At 43.0% G+C, this 20,987-nt stretch overlaps 1 protein-coding gene across 2 annotated transcripts in view; it reads left to right on the forward strand.

The window, feature by feature from the left end:
• Positions 1-20,987, forward strand: part of GBF1 (golgi brefeldin A resistant guanine nucleotide exchange factor 1) — a 98,606-nt gene that overhangs the window by 74,445 nt on the left and 3,174 nt on the right. The window contains exons 15-36 of one of the 2 annotated variants that reach the window (XM_083866070.1): positions 277-463; positions 955-1,095; positions 1,641-1,729; positions 4,737-4,939; positions 5,350-5,473; positions 5,772-5,897; positions 6,490-6,572; positions 8,816-9,052; positions 9,962-10,055; positions 12,642-12,818; positions 13,313-13,377; positions 13,479-13,602; positions 14,146-14,217; positions 15,114-15,208; positions 15,653-15,806; positions 16,017-16,239; positions 17,466-17,629; positions 17,950-18,196; positions 18,584-18,783; positions 19,708-19,858; positions 20,203-20,333; positions 20,688-20,789. In XM_083866070.1, coding sequence (XP_083722196.1) covers positions 277-463; positions 955-1,095; positions 1,641-1,729; positions 4,737-4,939; positions 5,350-5,473; positions 5,772-5,897; positions 6,490-6,572; positions 8,816-9,052; positions 9,962-10,055; positions 12,642-12,818; positions 13,313-13,377; positions 13,479-13,602; positions 14,146-14,217; positions 15,114-15,208; positions 15,653-15,806; positions 16,017-16,239; positions 17,466-17,629; positions 17,950-18,196; positions 18,584-18,783; positions 19,708-19,858; positions 20,203-20,333; positions 20,688-20,789 — 3,189 coding nt within the window. The remainder of the gene's footprint in view (positions 1-276; positions 464-954; positions 1,096-1,640; positions 1,730-4,736; positions 4,940-5,349; positions 5,474-5,771; positions 5,898-6,489; positions 6,573-8,815; positions 9,053-9,961; positions 10,056-12,641; positions 12,819-13,312; positions 13,378-13,478; positions 13,603-14,145; positions 14,218-15,113; positions 15,209-15,652; positions 15,807-16,016; positions 16,240-17,465; positions 17,630-17,949; positions 18,197-18,583; positions 18,784-19,707; positions 19,859-20,202; positions 20,334-20,687; positions 20,790-20,987) is intronic. The other variant, XM_083866071.1, reaches the window with a different exon arrangement.

A 20,987-nucleotide genomic window follows, 5' to 3' on the forward strand; every position in this document is an offset into this window, starting at 1 on the left:
AGGGCGGAACTTAAAAGGGGGGAGCGGTCAAAGGGTCCGGGTTGAGGGCGCTATAGAGATGAGGAAGGCCATTTAACACTTGGAAGCAGAAGAGAAAAAGAATAGTCATGATGCTTTAATAATACCAGAGCAAATAAACTATTAAATACAAGCTAGAAAGCTTAGGGTATTCTGTTCTAGTTTTTTGCCTTCCCCAAGCTGTGGGGGCAAATTTACTTACCCTGTTATGGTGAGAGAGATGTGAAAGTTGACTAATACTTGCATGTTATTTCCTAGAATGCCTTTCCAGTTTCTGGACAGCTGTACACTGTCCATCTGCTGTCTCTGGAAGCATTGCTGACGGTGATAGATAGCACTGAGGCACACTGCCAGGCTAAAGTGCTGAGTAACATACATCAACAAGAGAAGGAAGTTGTCAAACCCAGCCCAGAAACCATCAACAGCACCAAAGAAACAAGCAATAGTAAGACCCTTTTCTTTGATGTTTTAATATTAAGCTTAGTCTTGTGCTAAACTTGGAGATCTCATTTTGGTTGCTGACATAGTAAACTCCTTAAATACATGTTTTCAGTCTTCCTGTTGCATGTTTTGTAACTACACGCTAATGTTAATAATCTTGCTGTTTGTAAAATTTGCAGATATTAAAATTTGTCTCTCATGAAGCTTTATATAAAGGCCATGTCAAGCCTGGCAATCACAACAGAATGAGAGTATGCTATGGAATTCATGTAGACAAAATACTGTGGATGCTGCAAAAACATGGTTACTAGAAGGAACTCCTTTGAATAAGCACATTCAATTGAATGAGCAAGTTCAATTTAGAGTGATCAGTTCATTATTTCTCTGTTGATACCTTTTTTTCTTGGCTTATGGGTTTGTTTCCGTGTAGTTGTTTGGTTTGGGATTTTTTGGTGGGTTTTTTATTTGCTTGTTTGTTTGTTTTATCTTCTACAGACACTGAGAAAGTATTCAGTGAGGGAAAACCTTCCGGTGTAGTCTCAGAGCCAGCTGGGGCATGTCCTCCCACCAGTGGATGCCTTATGGCTGACCAGATGAAGGAGAGCTGCATGGAATTGGAAGGAGGAAGTGAAGCAGGTAACAGCCTTGGCAGTACCCTGACACAATACCCTGGGTGTCTGTATCCTAAGAATGATCCTGACATTTGCTGACAGGTCCTGCTAGAGTGTGGACCATTGTAGGTATTGCATTCAAAATTTGAAGGAGGTATATGGTGAATGTATGTTTATTATATGTGTGCTGTTTATGCCTATTAGGTGTTACATTTCTTCTGGGTGGAATTAGATCTGGTAGGTCACTTTGGGTCAAAACTGCATGAATTCACAGCAGTGCTTAGAGTTCTGAAGGAAGTTAGGTGCTCTCCAGGGAATCAGTAATGTAGGTAGCCAAAATAGCCAGAAAATTAAATCTTGTGGCTGTGTGAAATTGTCTGGGACAAGAAGCTACTATGCAATTATGCTGAAGGAGATGTGGGTGGGAGGAATGTAGTAATTAAACTGAAGTGTGACTGCCATTTGCAGGACAGCATATTGCAGCAAAGACTCCATGACTGAAAGTTATTATGGGACACTCTCATGCCTGAGTGCTACAGGTTTGACTGTAATGATGCTTTGTCATTCCAGCTGAGAAGAGCATCCCCAGGAAACCTACTCGATTTTCTTGTATCCTTCCAAGTCCTCAGGAACTTATGCAGATTAAGAACAAAAAGAAGGTATGGTTTGAAATGTACTACAGGTGGATCTTTGAGTGTTCTCCTCATTTCCCATCCCATATGGGCTTTGCATGACTGGTCATATCTCAGAAATTTTGAGTTCTGGTCTCTGCTGATCAGAATTAGAGAGTCAGCCACTGAAAATCCTGCTACACTGCAGGGACAGCAGTGATTATTACCTGTTCTGCTTTAGTTATGCTGAAGGTTGCAAGAGGTGTTGAGGAAATTTTGTAGCACATTTTGTAAACTAGGTCCATCTGATTTCTGGGTGGGAAAATCTCTGGATTTCGGTTTTAGTTTATAAGATAATCAGGTACTTTGATCAAAAAGGGCACCTTTGCCACTCTTGTCAAAGATGTAAATGGGGAGCATACCAAGAGGCCTGTAGTAGAAACTAACTGATCTGTTATTCTAGTTTGGTAATTCATATGTTTGCTTTGTCATAAGGATGACCAAAAAGATTGTCTTGATTGTGGTAAAGCCATTCTTTGTTTTCAGAGTCTGTTTCCTTGAACTTCCTTAATCCAAGTTATAGTTGAAACTTTATACAACTTTTCCATTCCCTGAGTAGGTCTTGTCTAGGCCCAGTATTGATAAAAGTACTCCATGCTAATGGCTTTGTATTTATCTGCTGTCCTGTGTCAGATACCTGGTACTGGCCTGCACTTTCACCTCCAGAGACAGTGGATGAATATATCTTAAGTCCCCAGGGGTTACCTGGGACTGTTTGGGTTTTTTTGTTGTGGGTTTCTTGAGAATTTTTCCATTCACCTGTGTTCTTTGTATGTATTTTGTTCTCTTTGCACAACATATGCATGAAGTAGGCTCATTTCAGATTTGAGAGATTACTAAATTTCAGTATGAAAATAATGCATGTTCTGGATGAAACACGAGTGGCTGTAGTAGTTGTGGGTAAGGAGATGGTATAGTGGAAAAGAAATTAATGTCTTTGAAGGATTCACTGGTGTTTAAAGAGAAAGGGTTATTTATTTGTATCTGACTCAAAAGCTTCTGGCTTCCCTCTCCAGCATAGATGGTTTTATTTTACATTTTTATAAGGGATTGATGGTCATATTTGTTTAAACTTACTTAATCAAAAATAGAAGAAAATACAGTACATCTCTGTCTGCTGCCATACTAATCTGTGCCTTGTGATCCACTCTGGCAGTCTCTGGACCTGAGTGTAATTCATAGCGTTGGTTTCTCTCTAGGAAGTTCACTACAGTACTTGGAAACATTTTTCTTTACCTGCAACACAGTGCTGCAGTGGGGTAATGGTAACTGGCTTCTCCAGCCACAAGAACAATGGGAGGAAGTGATCTGCAGCACAGTCTTCAAAGGAAACACCAGTTTTTTGCCTTAAATCTTGCTTTCATAGCAGCTTTGCTTGGTGGACTCTGAAAGTCCATTGTTGAGAAGGGAGCTTGCATAGTGCTTCCTCTGTTCTAGCTGAAAACCTTTGGTAATGCTCTGGCTTTGCTCTGCTAGAAAACAAGTTTAGATGAAATCAAGAGTAGAGGGCAGGAAGATGTTCATAAATCTCTGAGTTTGCCCAAGGAAAATTGTTTTCTAACTCTAAATCTCCTGGTGGTTTCATCCTAAGCACATAAACAGGGCATACCAAACACTCAGCTTTAGTTATGTTGATGCTGACCTGGCCACCAGCATGTTCTATTTCCTTTAACCTCTGAAGTATTACCACAGTTGGAAGGAAGAAAAATGCTAAATAAAGGCAGAAAACAAATAGTGCATCAAACAGAAAGTCTTCTTTGATGTTTCCAGAGGAGGTGACCAGAAGCTCAGAAGCACAAGACTGACGTGATTGTAAATACAGTGCAAACTGCCAGCAGTCCAGTCTCCTTTCAAGTGGTTTTAAGAAGTCTGTGGATTCAACCAGTCTATAAAATATCCTTGGTTTTAGGTTTCAGGATTTACAGCTAAATAAAATTGCTGCTAGTGTTATACAGGCCCTTCAGGCCTGTTTGACCAGGGCAGTGCATGGTTATTCTTTTGTTATGGCCTCACTGAGTCTTTGTGCACTCCATGCTATTTTAGGACCTTTGTTTCACTGCAGTTTTGAGGATGCTGACACAGGGAGGGAAAGCAGAGACCAGAGGGCTGGTGGCTTCTGAGGTACTGAGAAACCCAGGGGAGCTAGTAATCATGATGGTCACGAATTTAGTTCACTAGGTCATTGCTAGCAGTTGATCGTGATAGGAGCTAACAGGGAACTGACATTTATTCTGGTTCCTTAGTAAAGTTCATACCATTGTTTGTGCTTTTGGTTTTTCTGAACACCACCAAGAACATTCAGTTAACCCTTTCTTAGTTGTTTTATTACACTGTGACTATGGTGCAGTCTAGTTTTCTAGGAGGGCAGATTAGGTGACTTCCATGCATTCCAACACTTCCTTTCAGAACCAAATATGTAGCTGCTCTTCTCAGAGCAGATAAACTTCTCAGGCTGGAATATCAGATGTTCCTGGAGCCATCTCTCACTAGGAGAATGTTCGGTAGTTCTTAGTTTTGCAGCATTGCTTCCTTACACTTGCTCAATAAATCCTGAGGATTCTTGCTGCCTGTCTCCTAATGATGAGGTAGTTCTGAGAACCTGGAGCCAAAGGCCCAGAATAGGAATAGAGCAGCAGTGCTGCTGTTGTAACTGGGTACGGCTGGTCTTGCCACATACCTGGGTTTCATCTGCTCTGTTGACAAATGAGAGCAGGTGAGGCATTTGAAGTAGCAGAGCTTTTTGCTTGGTTGGACATTAAAACTTTTCAGAGATGGCAGCTCACACTTACTCTGTCCAGTACTATTTTATGGCAAAACCTCATGATGAATGCAGTTTTTCTGTCCTTCATTGGCCTTTTTCCTGGATTACACAGTACAGTAGACTTGATCATGCTGAGGTTGATCTTTCTTCTGTTTTGTTTTTGGTTCAAATGCCAAGAACAATCTATAGTAAGAAATACACTTCAAGCTGTAATTATCAGAATGTCTCCTGCAGCTCCTGATAACCGGCACAGAGCAGTTCAACCAAAAGCCAAAGAAAGGGATACAGTTTCTGCAGGAGAAAAACCTTCTTGCCACTCCCATTGACAACAATGAAGTGGCCAGGTGGTTACGGGAAAATCCTCGCCTGGACAAAAAGATGATTGGGGAGTTTGTGAGTGACCGTAAGAACATAGACCTGCTGGAAAGCTTTGTTGGGTGAGTATGTTTCTGTATCTCTTTAGTCAGGAAACAGTGCAAGTTTAGTAATTAAAAATGCAGAAGAATGGTAGTTCCTGGAGGTATTGGATTTCTATCACTTGGTTCTCTCTGTACTCCCTGCCTTCATTCTGTGCATCTCTTGCATATGGTAAGACCTTAGATATATAAAAAGAATGATATTCGAGTGCCTTTCAGCAGGGTCCATCTCCATGAAGACTGGAGAGATAATTACACACATAATCACCTCTAAGATTATTGACTCTCTTTTATTGTTTCTTGGCTGTTCATGGCATATTTCTTCTCACCCTCCTTTCTACTGTCTAAACAAACAAGATCGTAGTCATTAAGTTTATCCTGCCTTTTCCATCCTGTTTCAGCTTCTCATTGCAATTCCATTGTTTTTGCAGGACTTTCAGCTTCCAAGGTTTAAGGCTGGATGAAGCTTTACGACTTTATCTAGAGGCCTTCAGATTACCAGGAGAGGCACCTGTAATTCAGAGATTGTTAGAAGCCTTCACAGAACATTGGAGGGTGGGTACTTAGTGGCAGAAAGCTCAAAACTGCCTTCTTTCTTGTCCATCTGCTTGCCATGATGGACATGTCAGATCAAATGGCCTATATAACTGTGCTCTGCAGGCAGCAGCTGTTGTTTTGTAGGAGCTGGCAGTGGTAAATAGATTCCCAGGCTGCTTTTTAGAAGCTGGAGCCAGAACCTGGGATTTTTGTTTGTCCCAGAGATGATTCAGTACTGTGGTTAGGAAAATGGCTGTTTTGGTCACTACTATCACTGTTCCTGTAGGATTCATTTGTGCATGTATTTGCCTTTCAGAAATCAAATGGGTCTCCGTTTGCTAATAGTGATGCCTGCTTTGCCCTGGCCTATGCAGTTATTATGCTGAACACTGACCAGCACAACCACAATGTCCGCAAGCAGAATGTCCCAATGACTCTGGAGGTGGGTGTTTCCAGTGCAGGCATCTGTCTTCTCTGGTTTTGAAAACAGTGTAGTACCTCTTTTCATCTCAGTGGCATTGTCTATTTTTTTTGGCCTTCTTCACTCATGTACACAGCAAGCTGGAGTGCAGTGCCACAGCTGAGTACAATTTGAGAGAGTAGCTGTAGGCAAGAGACAGCCTGAAGAAATAGGAGCTTGCCAGAAAACTTATCAAGTTCTTCAGGAGGCTTGTGTGTGTGTGAGCAATCTGTATCTTCAGATATAGTAACATGGAGAAGATTGTTGTACTGCTGTGGGTTTTTAGAGAGTTCAAGTCATGTGAGTGCCAGTGCAGTGGTACAGGCTGCCATTCTGATGTCCAGCCTCAGCTAAGCGCGTCTTGTGTCTCTGCTCTTTCCTTGTGAGCATAGACAGGAGATGGTGCACACTACTCCTACTAAGAATTGCACTTACCTTTGAATTTTGAGTCTGCGTGTTGAAGAATGCAGGAAAATCTCCTTCTGGCCCCATGAAAAACAAGTGAAGTACTGATCCTAGCCAAACAGTTAAAGTTGGAGATACTAGGAATTAATGTTGGTGTAACTTTTTTCAGGAGTTTCGGAAGAACCTGAAAGGTGTGAATGGAGGCAAAGACTTTGAACAGGACATCCTGGAAGACATGTATCATGCCATCAAGTAAGACTCAACCTGCCATCTCCATGTATTCAGAGAGCAAAGTAGAGTTGTCGGGTCAGTGAGATATCTGGAGAGTATGGAGAGAGACTCACCACCATGTGCCTGTTTGCCTCAGACCAAATTCCAGTTCCATGTGGAGCTGTAGTAAAAAAGCCTGTCACAGCAATTGCATTTGGATTTGTATCTTGGATTTTTGCCATGGTAGTTTAATTCAGTTCTTAAAATAAATTTAAATAATATCTTACTTTTATGATTATGGGAAATAATGGCTGAGCAAGACCAGCACATGTGAAATGCTGTATCTAAGAAGGCTCTGTTCTCCAGACCAGGCCTTTAGACATTTTTGAAACTTTTTATGTGGTTCAAGAGACAATCTCATTGCCATGGCAGCACTTGTGCCCTGACGCAGTGTGTCCAGGTCCCTGTTTAATATATTTTGCTTTTGAGCTCTTCAGATAAAGCTGCTGTCTGCACCAGCCTCTTCTGCTACTCCTGACGCTCTTGGAACACAGAGCAGTATTTGAGGAGAGTTCCTGGTGGCTGAGTCCCTTTAGTGCATAAGCTAGCTTTGGGTGGGAAGCTTTAATAATAGCTCAAAAATCAGTATATCAGTAAATCCAGGCCCAGCTAATTTGAAACTGGGGATTACATCTCTGGGGAGACAGGATATGACTGAGTCTCAGCTGATTCCATCTGCAGTGGTAGGCAGTACCTGGTGCTGGAAGCAGGGCAGTGTGATTCGGTTGACCCTCCCTTTTGAGCCTTCTCCAGGAACGTGGGGTGATGCCTTACTGAAAATCTGGAAGTTCTTCAAGACGTAGCTCTACTTTTCAAACAGAGTTCTAGTTTTGATTGGCCCCTCTCCCCTGAGGATGTTCTTAATGGTTTGAATAGTACACTGACCATATACACATATCTTTGTTACCCAGTGACTCTATCCCAGTCTATTTCCCATTATCCCCCTTTTACCAGATATTTCAATTTTTCCAGTATGTTCTGTGATTAGAATAATTGATGTATCATTTCAGTGTTGCTCCATCTCAGATAGATTGCCCCAATGTCATAGTTGAGATTGAGGAACTATTTGTTAATATGTATTATTAGGGGAAAAAAATAAGACTGCAATCTGTATGAAGTAGTGTGTGATCTCTTCAGGGTCTTAGCATTTCACTTTTGACCACATTTTCATTTCCTGAAACCTTCCAAGTAAACCCATTCACTTGCTTCTGTTAATTTCAGTCAGATATGAAATTTTAAAAATAATGCACTGTTTACTGCAAACTTAGTTTCCTATATTATCCCAGTAATAACAGCTCTTGTCAAAATATGCCAGCACCTGAAACTGAGAAGAGCTTTTTTCTTATGCATAAATCAGGGAGCAGTTTTTAGAGTTGTTGTTAACACATGAGAATTGCCTCTTTGGCAATTGAAGTATATTATTTTTTGATTGTTGCAGAAAAAACTCTTCAGATTGGCTGTAATCTGCTATTCTTAGTGGCTTGGAGGCTCTTGTTCACGTAGTAGGTCATTTGCAGAGGATTTTGTCTTGTGCATTGATACCCAAGTCTAGAGAGTATGTATTTAGCCTTTATATGTTTTAGTCTAGGATTGCAAGCAGTACTTGGCAATAATCATAATTGTTTTATTGCTGTATAGCTTCATCCAAGTTTGAGTAAGGAGCTGTGGTACCCTGGTTATAAATCACCCATCACATTTTTGGTTTCTTGTTTTGATTTTATACCCTTTTCCTTTCTAATATTTGATTTTGGCATAATATGAGTATTTCCATTATTCTTACGTAAAGATACTCTTGCCTACTGGTGACTGCAGCAATGTAACTATTTAATTTCAACTGAAAGTAATGATATGAAGAGAGCACTCTGACAGGTTGAGAGTTGAATGGAGGTTGAAGCTTTGCCAGTGTGCTGTTCAGAATTTCCCATCATTTAATGGCAGTATATGTTGTGTTTTGCACTTGTAGCAGTAGGTACCTGCTTCTTCAATACTGACCTTACACAGCTGCTGCTGTGTGATTCTGAGAACCACCAGACTTTATATTCAGTATATCTAAGAAGGGCAAGCGAAGCAGGGAGGCCTAGGAAAGCAGAATGTTTCAGGAGCTGGCAAAATCATTCCAGAACAGGTATTGCTTAGCTCTGGGACTACGTAATGAAAGGCACTGTGTAAATGTTAGGTTTGGCTCAGAATGAAAAATTCAATCTTTCTGCTTTTCTACCTTGTAGGAATGATGAGATAGTGATGCCAGAAGAACAGACGGGTCTGGTGAAGGAAAACTATATCTGGAATGTCCTGCTGCATCGTGGTGCCACTGACGAGGGAATATTTCTCCATGTGCCTCCTGGAAGCTATGACCATGACCTCTTCACCATGACATGGGGGCCCACCATTGCAGCACTTTCTTATGTTTTTGACAAGAGCTTAGAGGAAACAATAATCCAAAAAGCTATCTCTGGTTTCAGGTAACTCTTACCTTCATAAAGACCCAGAAGGGTAAAAAAGGGACCATTGACTCCTGTTTGTTTGCTAGAGAAACTTCACAGTGAAAATCAAATGTTGCTTTTCCTAGCAGTTGAAAAGCACTTTTTTATGACTTGTGATCCTCTAGTGTTCTGTTATTTGTATCAATTCATCCCATCTTGGCCTCTCTGGCTTGTCAGTCACTGTTTAGCTTGACTGCTGTTGTAATAAACAAAAGCGCCCAGTGTACATATTTTTAAACTCCAACCTGGTTACTTTTTAAAGGACCTATTCACACAGCTAGGCTGTTTAGAAGTGAGGGGGAAAAGTCACTCAACTTGTACAGTAATGCTGACAGAATCTCCATGTAGGAGCAAAACTTTTCATGTGTATGAGTCCATAGATGTGGCTGAATGGGATGGGGGGTTATTTTTTTCCTTCCCAGATGACCAGTAGTCAAAAAACTGTCCATGTGTGAACAACTCTATTGGAATGATCTTCGGTCATGCTTAGAGCAGGCCAAATGATGCTTTAATCATAGTTTTAAAGCTTTGTCAATACACTACCTTAGCGACGATATCTTGGAAATTGGACTTCAACACCACCAATCTCAGCAACTCCTATGTCAGGACAGGATGTTGGATAGAATGCTTAGGTGCATGTGATCTGTCTGTTTAGACTCACTCCTTTAAATTGGTCCTTGAATCAGCATGGACAAATATCAGTATCTATGGATAAGGATTGAGTTTATTTAAGCAATAACCGTGGACTTCTATACATAAGTATTCATTATGAATGGGTGGAGAGAAAGGTCTAAAATGTCAACAGAGAGGGTCTCAGATTTGTTGTCCTGTAGATGGACTTGTCTGTGCTGACTTAGTACATTATTTTCTGTTTTCTTCTTTTCTCAGGAAATGTGCAATGATTTCTGCTCACTATGGCCTTAGTGATGTGTTTGACAATCTCATAATTTCTCTCTGCAAGTTTACAGCTCTCAGCAGTGAGGTGAGTTTGCAAAGAGGGAAAAGAAGCATGACTTCTACTACACTGGAGCTCTCTTCCTCTGTTAAGCAGCAATATTTGCTTATTTTAGTTATCATTGTATCTGTAGGCATCTATCAGCCCCCTGCCCAGAGTTTTCTGGAGGAAGTAATGGGAAATGTGTAGTGAAGTGGGACTTCCATAGGACAGATTCAAATATGCAAATTTTCTTCTACTCACAAGTGTCAGTTTTTGCAGAACGCCTTAATGTAGAATTGTTTATTCACCTATTTGATTTGAAGAGACTTAGATCTCTCTGTGATCCCTAGCAAGTACATACATTTTAGATATTGACTATTCTATTACAGAATTTATGCAGTACCGAGGGGGACTGTTTTGTGAGATGTACTTCCAAAGTGTAGGAGCTATGTAGATGCACAGCATAAGCATAAAGGGGTTAGAAAAACACATGCTTTGAATTGTCAGTTGGGGTGTGGAGTCTGGCAATAAGATCAGCTCTTAGCCCCACATTTGGCAAACCCTCAAGACTTTATTTGGGGTATACCATGAGAATAAATTCAAGGTGCTGTGGTTAGTGTAGGATTTATTGCCCAAATCTATTTGCGTGTTAGAGCATCTGCCTGTTTTTCCCCAAAGTGTTTGATAGACAGTATGTGGCAGACTATGCTGTGTCTTAAGGAGTAGTTGACAGCAATTCCTGTAAAGGGTCAGAACTCCCAAAGGATCTCACAGTATTGCTCTCAGAACCAGTGCAAGACCCACAGTGAACGGAACAGAATTGCCACACATACAAGGAAGGGAAACAGGATGATTCAAGCCTGAAAGCATGGGAGTAAAAAGGCCAAGACTGGTGAATTTTTTAAAAGACAAAGAAATCCCAAGCAGAGAGTGTGCTTTAGATTCCCTCTTCCTCCACAGCTCGTAACAGTGAAGATGCAGTATTTGATCATCCTCGGGCACCACCAGGCCTTGAGACTGCCAGTAGGTAACACAAGCAGAGGAATGTCTGCCATGAAACAGTTTGACACAGATTTACACAGCAGAAGCAACTAGACTAGACTAAGCCCTCAGATGCACCAGCTATTGCCAGCTGCATCCCATCTAGTTGTGAGACTGGAATCTGGAGCAGTTTGAAGTTGGCGTTAATTAAGCAAGCATGTATTTTGGTTATGACACAGAATCAGGGACTTGTGGATTTGAAGAAGGCTGAGTTCTTATCTTTGGCCAGATTCCAAGTACATAGATTACTTTCTGCTGTCCTAAATTCCTGTAAGCCTTGGAGACAGTAGTGGAATAGAACAACTGAACACAATCTTAAGTGTCTGGAGGAAGGAGAGAAGGAGGGGCCATGTTCAGAGGATTGAAGAATCAAAGCAGGCATCTTCTCTATGTGCTGCAATTGCTATGCAGGGCCACTTGGATTGAAAGAAGGGAAATGGAAAGGAACATGGAAGGGCTTTAAGTGATTAGGAAGAATGAGTGCCCCACTTCATGATCCATAGTCAAGACTCATACTGACTCAGTATGTAGTAGTGAAACCTCTGTGTGTGGTTTTCAGTGATGTGGCTTCTTGCCACAGAGCAATATCAGGCATATTGCTGTTTGCCCCCTAACACTTCAGAGGTGCATGTATTCATGTAGTTCCCCCATAGCAGCAATGGAAAAAACCCAATTTAGTTGTTGCATTTCTGCCAAATTTCAGATTGGCACTTCTAATGGAGTTTTCTTCTAAATCAAAGACCCATTTTGATAACAGTTTTGCCATTAGTTTGGCTGAAAGAGGAGACAGTTTTTCTGAACTTCAAATCTGAGATAGGATACATTGACTCCTTCAATCCCTTGTCTTCTCTTCCATTCTTGTAAGGGTAAGTGTGGATTTTGTCCACATAAACAAGAGAATGGCAAAGCCCATCTCTTTGCAAAAGGAAGATTGCAATGATCTTAAGTAACTGTAGAATCATGGAACATGTTACACTGTTTGACATTATCTCACATGGTTGCTGGTTTTTTCTTGTTTTGGCAGCGTATGCTTGGTTGGTTTCAATGACTTAGCACAGTTTTTGTATTTTGAAAAGTCATGAGTGCATTGAGCAGATCGTGAGGATTTGAGATCCAGCAATCACTGGCAGAGACTTCATGTTAGGATTAAATTACTTTGAATCTTGCTGTTAGGTAGTGGTAGCAGTAATTTTACAAGTCAGTAGTGGTTTTGGCCATAATTTCCTTCTCTAACAGCACAGCAGAGTAATTGCTGCTTCCAGAGGAGATGTGGTACTTTTTGTAGAAGGCTTTGATCCCGAGCTGAGTTCCTGTAGCAGGATAAATTAGTGGGTTTTCAGCATGCGCTTTCAAAATGTTCTGAGTTGTCATTCTTGAGGAGTTTATATCTAGGTGGTTCAGTGATTCAGCTTGTACCAGGTACACTACCTTTTCCTTGTTTTTGTGCAAAGTGAATGTGAGCTGAGGAGTTATCCAAGCATCGTACAGAGAATTGTTATCTTCCCCATAACTAGTTCTGAAGCATCTGCCCTAATTCCTGTTAAAAACATCTCTTTCTGACTGATTGCCACCGCCTCTTCTTTCCTGCAGTCTATTGAGAACCTGCCCACTGTTTTTGGAAGTAATCCCAAGGCCCATATTGCAGCAAAGACAGTGTTTCACTTGGCCCATCGCCATGGTGACATTCTGCGAGAGGGCTGGAAAAACATCATGGAGGCCATGCTGCAGCTTTTCCGAGCAGAGCTGCTGCCCAAGGCCATGGTGGAGGTAATAATTAGCTGGCTGGTGGATAACTGATGAGTTAGGGGAGTGGGGAGCTGGCTTTTCATAGATCCAGCTCCAAAAGTAAGGGAGCTCTCTTGCAAAGGTCTGGCTTTGGTTAAGTGTGTACAGAACTTAGAAGCCTGTGAAGGGTATAGCGTTCAAGTTATGTGCAGTTTCTTTCAGAGCTTGTTTAATTTTTTCTCATTTCTTGTTAGATTTGAGGAATTGCAGCATTTATTTTACTTGAACAGATTTTGAATGTTGTGCAGAAGAGGGACATGCTTATAGGCATGAAGTACTAGGGCACTGCATTGCTGTTACCAGATGAGAATGGCACTTTACTGACAGGATAGTGGGGTGAAGAGCTGGGTTTGACTGCACACATATGGGCGGTTTGGTGTAGTGTTTGATCACTAAGAGAAATATAATGAGGCTGGGGAAGAGGGCTATAAAGAAGTGGACAATTAGTCATATGCATGTCCTGGTCTGTGTTCCAGGTTGAAGACTTTGTGGATCCTAATGGCAAAATCTATCTGCAGCGTGAGGAGACACCATCTAACCGGTGAGTGGCATAGGTGTCCCAGGCAGTCTTTTTTGTACTAAGGTTGGAAAATAACATGATTTCTTGTTTTCTTACTGATGCTGGTGTCTTCTGATTTGCAGTGGTGAATCAACAGTACTGAGTTTTGTTAGTTGGCTCACCCTCAGTGGGACAGAGCAATCTGGTATGAGAGGGCCATCTACGGAAACACAGGAGGCAAAGAGAGCAGCTTTGGAATGCATAAAGGTAACCTATAGGCTGTAGAAGAACCATGTTTTTGCCTTGGTGACAATACTATGTGGGTAACAGGCAACAGAAGCATAAATATACATACTGCTTTGCCGGTATCGCAGGTAACAGGAGACTTGAGAACTGAAAGAAACTACAGAGGAGCATATCTGGATTGACAGCTAAATGGTCTTTTGTGCTGCTGTGCACGACTAACACATCAAAACAGGAATGATTGCTCAGGCTGGGATCTGCCCTGGGCATCACAGTCCTATATTTAAAGACAAATTAATGAATTCTCAAACAACTAATCTTTTCCAAGACAGTGTAAAGGTATATGGTGCCAACAAATTCTGAACTTGAGGTTTGACCTCTGTGTGGCCAGAGGAGTTATCTGATAAAATCTGTCTAGCACAGATCAGGTCTGTTAAAAGTAATTCATGTTAAAGAACGATCTCAACTATCTGTGCCTTTCCTGTGAACATGATGTGTTTCTGGAGGATCTGTTTGTATGCCTTCCACAGCCCCCAGATACACAGTTGTCTTTTCTGTATTTTGCAGCAATGTGATCCTGAGAAGCTGATCACAGAAAGCAAATTTCTCCAACTTGAATCTCTCCAGGAGCTCATGAAGGTGAGAGAGATATTGGGCAAGGGACTGGATGGTCGTGGAACAAATATGCTATGCATGACAGTGGATATGTGCTGTGTACTCACTTAACTCCTCTGTCCTCAGAGGAGGTATTGGAACAATTTGGAATGTGAAACTAGTCTTTAATTCACCTGTTAAAAGTAACTTCTGTGCTGGCAGACACAAATTGCTCCGGCAGTAGAAGAAAACATTAAATTGAGGAATGCATTCTAAAAGCCTTGAGAACTCCTGGCAAATATTTGAAAGTATTTGTAGTTCAGTGTCAAAGCTTAAAGATTTTCATCATTTCAAGTGTGCTGTGTACCTAATGAGAGCATTCTAAGAGGCTACTCTAGAGGCAAGAGCTGTACAGAAATATTTGATAGTGTGTCCCTAAATAGTATGGTACCTGTCTGCTGTGGGAGATGTAATAAGGCTGGACTCCTTAGCCTTTGGGCTAGGGAAGCTCATCTCCCTGGGAGAGTGTCATCTCAGTTCTGGCGGAACACTGTGCTCCTACTCCAGTTATGTCAAGAATTCTCCCTTCATGTACAAGCTGATGGCTTGAGAAGAATAACTCCAGTATTTGTAGTCATTCTTAGGTATGACTGCTTTTTCTGCAATTCACATACTATTAGTAAGAAGCTTCTGGATATCAGAGTTCCTCTTTGTCTGAGACACTTTGTCAGAGTTTAACATCTTGTAAGTTCATACTGCATTTTGCACAATAATAATAATAAAAATTTCCCATAGATTCAGCTTGACCTCTCTATCCAATGCCTTTGACTATGCATGACCTCACTAGACAGTGGAGTACAGTTTTGGCCAGACTCAAAGCATTCTGTTGGTTCCCCATTTTTGGGAGCTTGTGATTCATAAAAATATCATGGTTCTTCCAGGCTCTGATCTCTGTGACTCCTGATGAGGAGACATATGATGAAGAAGATGCAGCCTTCTGCTTGGAGATGCTTCTGCGGATTGTTCTAGAGAACAGGTATGACCTTGAAATATATGCACTTTCACTGTGATGTCCCTGCTTTACTGCAGCGGCTGTCTGGTCCAGGGAATGAGTTCCTTATGTCTGTGATTTGCCAGTTGAAGCAGCATGTGGCTGTAATTTCAGGGCTTAACAATTCCACTCTAGCATGTGCAAACAGAAAAGCTATTAGCTCATGAATTAGTACTTGATATCCTGAAATTTGAAAAGTATAAACTAAACTCCAGAGGGAGAATTCTCCCACTCAATTGCTTTGCAAGTAATGAGTAAGAAGTTTGATGGTTTTGTTGTTTCTATGTGTCTGTTCTTATATATCCCAACTGGAATTTTTAATTGGAGTTAAGAAATAATGGATTGTTGGGAGCTGTGGAAGAGGTTGCTGGATCTTGCTTGTCTTACTTCCTTTCATTCTATTCTTTCCCCCCTCCTTGTTGTGGCTAGGGACCGTGTGACCTGTGTCTGGCAAACTGTCCGAGACCACCTTTATCATCTCTGTGTCCATGCAATGGAGTTCTGCTTCTTGGTGGAGAGGGCAGTGGTGGGGCTGCTGAGACTGGCCATTCGACTGCTCCGTCGAGATGAGATCAGTGCACAGGTAAGGGATTTTTGACAGGCAGTTACTGGGATTTTGTAGCTATACCCAGTGACACAGGGAACCAGTTGCTGTTGGATGGATCCATATTTTACCTGTGCTGCAGGAAACAACAAACAGCAGTTGTAACCAGCTCTAACAGATGAAAGAGTACACTGTGAGAATAGAGTGTAAGTAATAGGATCTGTTATTCTTGTCTCCTTTTCTGGCCAGGTTCTCCTCTCATTACGTATCTTACTTATGATGAAACCAAACGTGCTGTCCAGAGTTAGCCACGAAGTTGCCTATGGCCTCCACGAACTGCTGAAGACCAATGCTGCCAACATTCACTCAGGGGATGACTGGTACACGCTCTTCACCCTCCTGGAGTGCATCGGATCTGGGGTGAAGCCACCCGCAGCCCTGCAGGTTACAGCAAGGGCAGATAACGACACAGGTAAGACAGGCCAGCTTTTGCTAGGAAATCTGATGCCTGCCTGCCAGATAAGCAGCTGCTTCCTCAAGCTTTTCAATTAGCAAAGGGGACTGCAAGAAAACAAAGCTGATATTAAACTACATTAGCAAGATTAAAGACCAGCACCTGCTGTTCACTCTTCATGGTCTGTTCCTGTCTCTATTCTGCCATCTCTTCCTAGTGAGCAGCAATCCAGGTGCTAGTCCCTGGGGAGCAGTGGGAGGAAAACTGATATCAGTTCTGGCAGCTGTAGGAGGTCTTTGCTCTACCCAAGAAGCATTTTCTGCTGGTTGTGGTTTGGTGCCTTGGGTACCGTAATCTCTTATCTGGGCATGTAATGTAAACCCAGCTGCTGTTCCTGTTGTACTTGCTTCTTTTGTGGGACTGGTTCTTCACTGTCCCCTTTTTAAGGTTCTCATAAAATGAGTTGTTCTTTAAAATTACATTTCCAGATCCATTTGGGGATAGTCCATTCCCACAAGACCAGTGCACTATTTCTCACTTCTCTTGGCTGTGTTAGAAAGGTGGTCTTTTCAGCAGATTGTTCAGTTTTGCTTTAGCCAGCTGTCAATATATTTGAGGCTGATGTCTTCAGACTTCTAAAGCAAAGAGCAATAAAGGTCTTTTCCAGAAGGCTCTGCTTTTCTAGAACTTCTTTGACATGCTTTGTACTAGACAGATGGGAGAAGTATGATTTTTTTTTAAAACACTTACAGACTTTGCCCTCTGGATTAATGCTGAGCTGTGTCCTCTTATCTCTCTCCTTTCTTTCTTCTTTCTCTTTTACTGCTTTTGTCTTTGCTGATAAGGTAAACTGCTTGACTTGGCACCTTGCACATCAAAACATTAGTTCTCTATCCCCTTCTGAAAATGTTTGGTGCACTCTGTTCACAGCAAGTCTGCCTGTCTGCTGATGAGTTTCTAGATGGTGTTGAACAATGCAGAGGACAAGTTTTTACTTCCAAATAACATATCAGTAACTTAAATTTGTCCCTCACAAGGACTTCTCTCTTGAGACATGTGAAATTTAAGGTTATCCTAAATGTCAGGGCAGGTTGATCTAACAGGTGTAGAACATACTAATAACCACTTGTGGTTCCTGGTTGATGCTAATCTGACTAATTTGGATTGCTTCTCTGTTATCCACAGCTACTCTTGCAAGTTCTCGATTTGGCTTTGATCTAAACCCCATGCCTTTTGTCTTAAAGGTGCTCAATCAGACAGTGAGGTGTCCTCCTCCTACCATCCAAGTGACATGAGCCTGGACCGTGGCTACACCTCTGACTCCGAGGTGTACACAGACCATGGGAAGCCAGGGAAGATGCATCGCTCGGTCACAGATGTGGACGTCATGAACAGTGGCTGGCTAGTGGTGAGTAGCCAGTGGGCTTCTGGTGCCCAAAGAAAACTACTCCTATCATGGTTGTGGTAGTGAGTGAGTGGAGTGTGTGGTAGTGAGAGAAAGAATAAGACAGTAGAAATGAGAGCTAAGATGAGCTGATAATGTGAAAGCAGGATGGAGAGAGACACAGATGGAAAGGAGAAAGTTTTGAGGCAAATGAGGAAAAAAGGGAAATGGGCCTTACAGAAACATTACCTGTTGGCTTCTGAAGAAAGGCTCTTTTGGTGTATGTATGAGATGCTTCTTGTTATGTTACCCTCTCCTGCTTACCTGCTTGCTGTGGCTTGCAGGTGGGGAAAGATGACATCGACAACTCCAGATCCACTCCTGGGCTCAGCAGGCTGGGTCCATCACCTCTCGTCAACCAGTACAGCCTGACGGTGGGGCTGGATTTGGGCCCACATGACACAAAGTCTCTCATGAAATGTGTCGAGTCCTTGTCCTTCATCGTGCGAGATGCTGCCCATGTTACACCCGAGAACTTTGAGCTCTGTGTCAAAACAATACGTATCTTCGTGGAGGCCAGCTTGAATGGGGGTAAGATGGCCCTTCACTTGTCAACCAGGGTTCGGCTTGGGGTGCCCAGTCAGCAAGCAGTGTGAAGTATACTGTCATGGAATGAGTCCCCAACCCAAAGAAAGTGGCCTACCAGGAGAAAACTGTCCTGTCTCCTGTGAGACAGGTTCTTATCCCCCTCCCTGGGATGGAGGGGAGGTCTGGAGTTGATGTGGAGACAGCAGTATCAGCTCTTGCGGAAAGTTGTTCTTGAGGGGCCCTGGGTCCCCTTCAAGCAGGTAGTGGTCATTTCAGAGGACAAGGGCCCTTCACTGGGGATATCAGAAGGTGGCTGCCCTGTGTGTTGAAAAGCAGAACATTTTGTAGTGGACTGTGGTATATGGAATGTTGTTGCCTTTTACATTCTAGGCTACAAGTCCCAGGAGAAGAGGGGGAAGAGCCACAGGTATGACAGCAAATCCAGTCGGTTAAAAAAAAAGCCAAAAGACAGCTCCACACGGCGATCCCGGGTCTTGAGCCAGCACCAGGCACACACACACAGTGATGAGGACGAGGACGAGAGCATCCCTGCCAGCTACCACACTGTGTCTTTACAGGTTAGTCAGGACGTAAGTATAGCAAGGATTTCCTCCTCTCCTTTCCTGTTCTTATGGTCTGGCTCGGTATTCCTTATGGGGCAAGGGAGAGCTGCATCCAGGATAAGTGGGCACTGGATGGCAGAGGGTGTCTGTGGGAGGCAGTATGTGGTTCTGAAAGAGGAAGCCTGCAATTTGTACTGGCAAAAGCAAGATAGCAGTGGAGAGAGAGGTCCTTTGAAAAGCAAGGAGGAGGTTGAAAGCTGTGAGTCACTGTAGTAGGTAAAATGGATTAAGGTCATTTGGAGATATGAGGGTTCCTGTAGGATTAGCAAGGAGTCTGACAGGGCATCTGAGCTTAAGGAAAGGGGAAAGCCCTGTTGGCTGAGGCACTGCAATTTCAAGTACCGAGGACTGGGCTAAGGGAGTAATTTCTCCCCAGCTGGTACTTCAAAGGTGTGAAGGCACAGCTCTGCTGACTCCCAGGATGTTGGGTCTCAGTTCACTAGTAAACTGACTAGAGTGCTGTTATGTGCCCATACAGGCAAGGGAACTTTGCATGTGCTTCACATGCCTTTTTTGTTAAGGAAAAATGTTGCAGTTGTTCTGGACAGCACAGCTGAATCACTGGGTTTATCCCTTTGCCTGGGAGAGTCAATGCTTTGTGCCAGGAAAGAGCCTTTAGACAGGGCTGGAATGGTGTTCCTCAAAGTTGGGATTGGCGTGGCTACTGAACTGACATAAATCTTGTTGAAGATACCTGGCGCTTGACCCACTTAAGGAGGGCATAGACAGCAGGGCCTGGCACCATCTCTATAACTGTGCGTGGCTGTGTACATACAGAAAGCAGACTCGAGTAGCATGAGCCTTTTAGCCTCGTTTGGAGAAACAGCAGAGATCAGAGCTGCTTCAAAATTTGATGTGCTGTGTGTTCCTTACCGTGCCGTGTACTTGCAGCTCCTGGACCTCATGCATACGTTGCACACACGAGCAGCTGGAATCTACAGCTCCTGGGCAGAGGAGCAGCGACACCTGGAGACAGCGGCCAGGAAAATCACAGCGGATTCCCGGACACTGTGGGCCAACTGCTGGTGTCCTTTGCTACAGGGTAAAGCCATCCCCTGGTGATGAGACTGAGCAGAGACACTTCCAAAGTCATGACAGGAAATTTAAGGAGCCAAGAACTGACTGCAGAAAGCAGGCATAGGTTGTTTTTAGGGTCTGTTGTAGTTGAATAAGAACTTGTATCAGATTTGGAAAGACATCTTTAGGATGAGTTAGCTGCCAGCATTTTTCTGGATCTGGTAGTAGACTGCCTGTGGCCTAGAACAAGTATAATCCTTTCTTTTTCACAGAGAGTTTTTGATCTTCAGTAGACTTTTTACTCTATCCTGGGGAAGTAGGGGTGTGACACTCTCCCTGTGGGCTTTGCCCTGAGTCCTTCTCTTGCAGGTATTGCCTGGCTGTGCTGTGATGCCCGACGCCAGATACGGATGCAAGCACTGACTTACTTGCAGCGAGCCCTCCTGGTACATGACCTGCAGGCCCTGGATGCCCTGGAGTGGGAGTCCTGCTTCAACAAGGTAACTGCCTGGCTGGGATGGGCATGTGAGCAGGGCAGCATTGTCACAAAGAGCAAAGCTGTGTGCAGGAGTGTTGTCCTACTTCAACACTGTCTTCTTGAGCAGCATGTTCACTGCAACAGACAAGATGTTCCCTATTCTGATCCTGTGAAAAGTTCCTCTCTCCTTAGGCGTCTGACAGGGCCTTTTAGAGTATTGAGGTGAATCCACACACGTGCATGTCCCATTGCTTCCATCATGTCCTCTGCCTAGAAGCCACCAGTCCCAAAAGCCAGTACCTTTCTGTAAGGCCGTCTGTGAAAATCTCATCAGTCATTTTTCAGCTCTAAAATATCCTTGTGTCTGATCCAACAGGTGCTGTTTCCTCTGCTAACCAAGCTACTTGAGAACATCAGCCCAGCTGATGTTGGTGGGATGGAAGAAACTAGGATGAGAGCCTCAACGCTACTCTCCAAGGTGAGCACACCTCTGCTGCCTGAAAGCTTAGGGGAGACCATATTCCTCAAGAAAACCAAACTGTTTGCTGTGTTTGCTTCTCAGCATCTCTGATCTGGACAGGTGTCAGGGTGCTAGTTTGACTGTCTTCAGTGCTGGGCTTCTCCATCAGCTTCTGCTGCTGGGACATGCCTTCTTTCCAGAACTGTCTCCATAATT

Source organism: Zosterops lateralis, assembly GCF_965231275.1.
Source record: "Zosterops lateralis genome assembly, chromosome: 8".
In the NCBI taxonomy this organism is placed as follows: Eukaryota; Metazoa; Chordata; class Aves; order Passeriformes; family Zosteropidae; genus Zosterops; species Zosterops lateralis.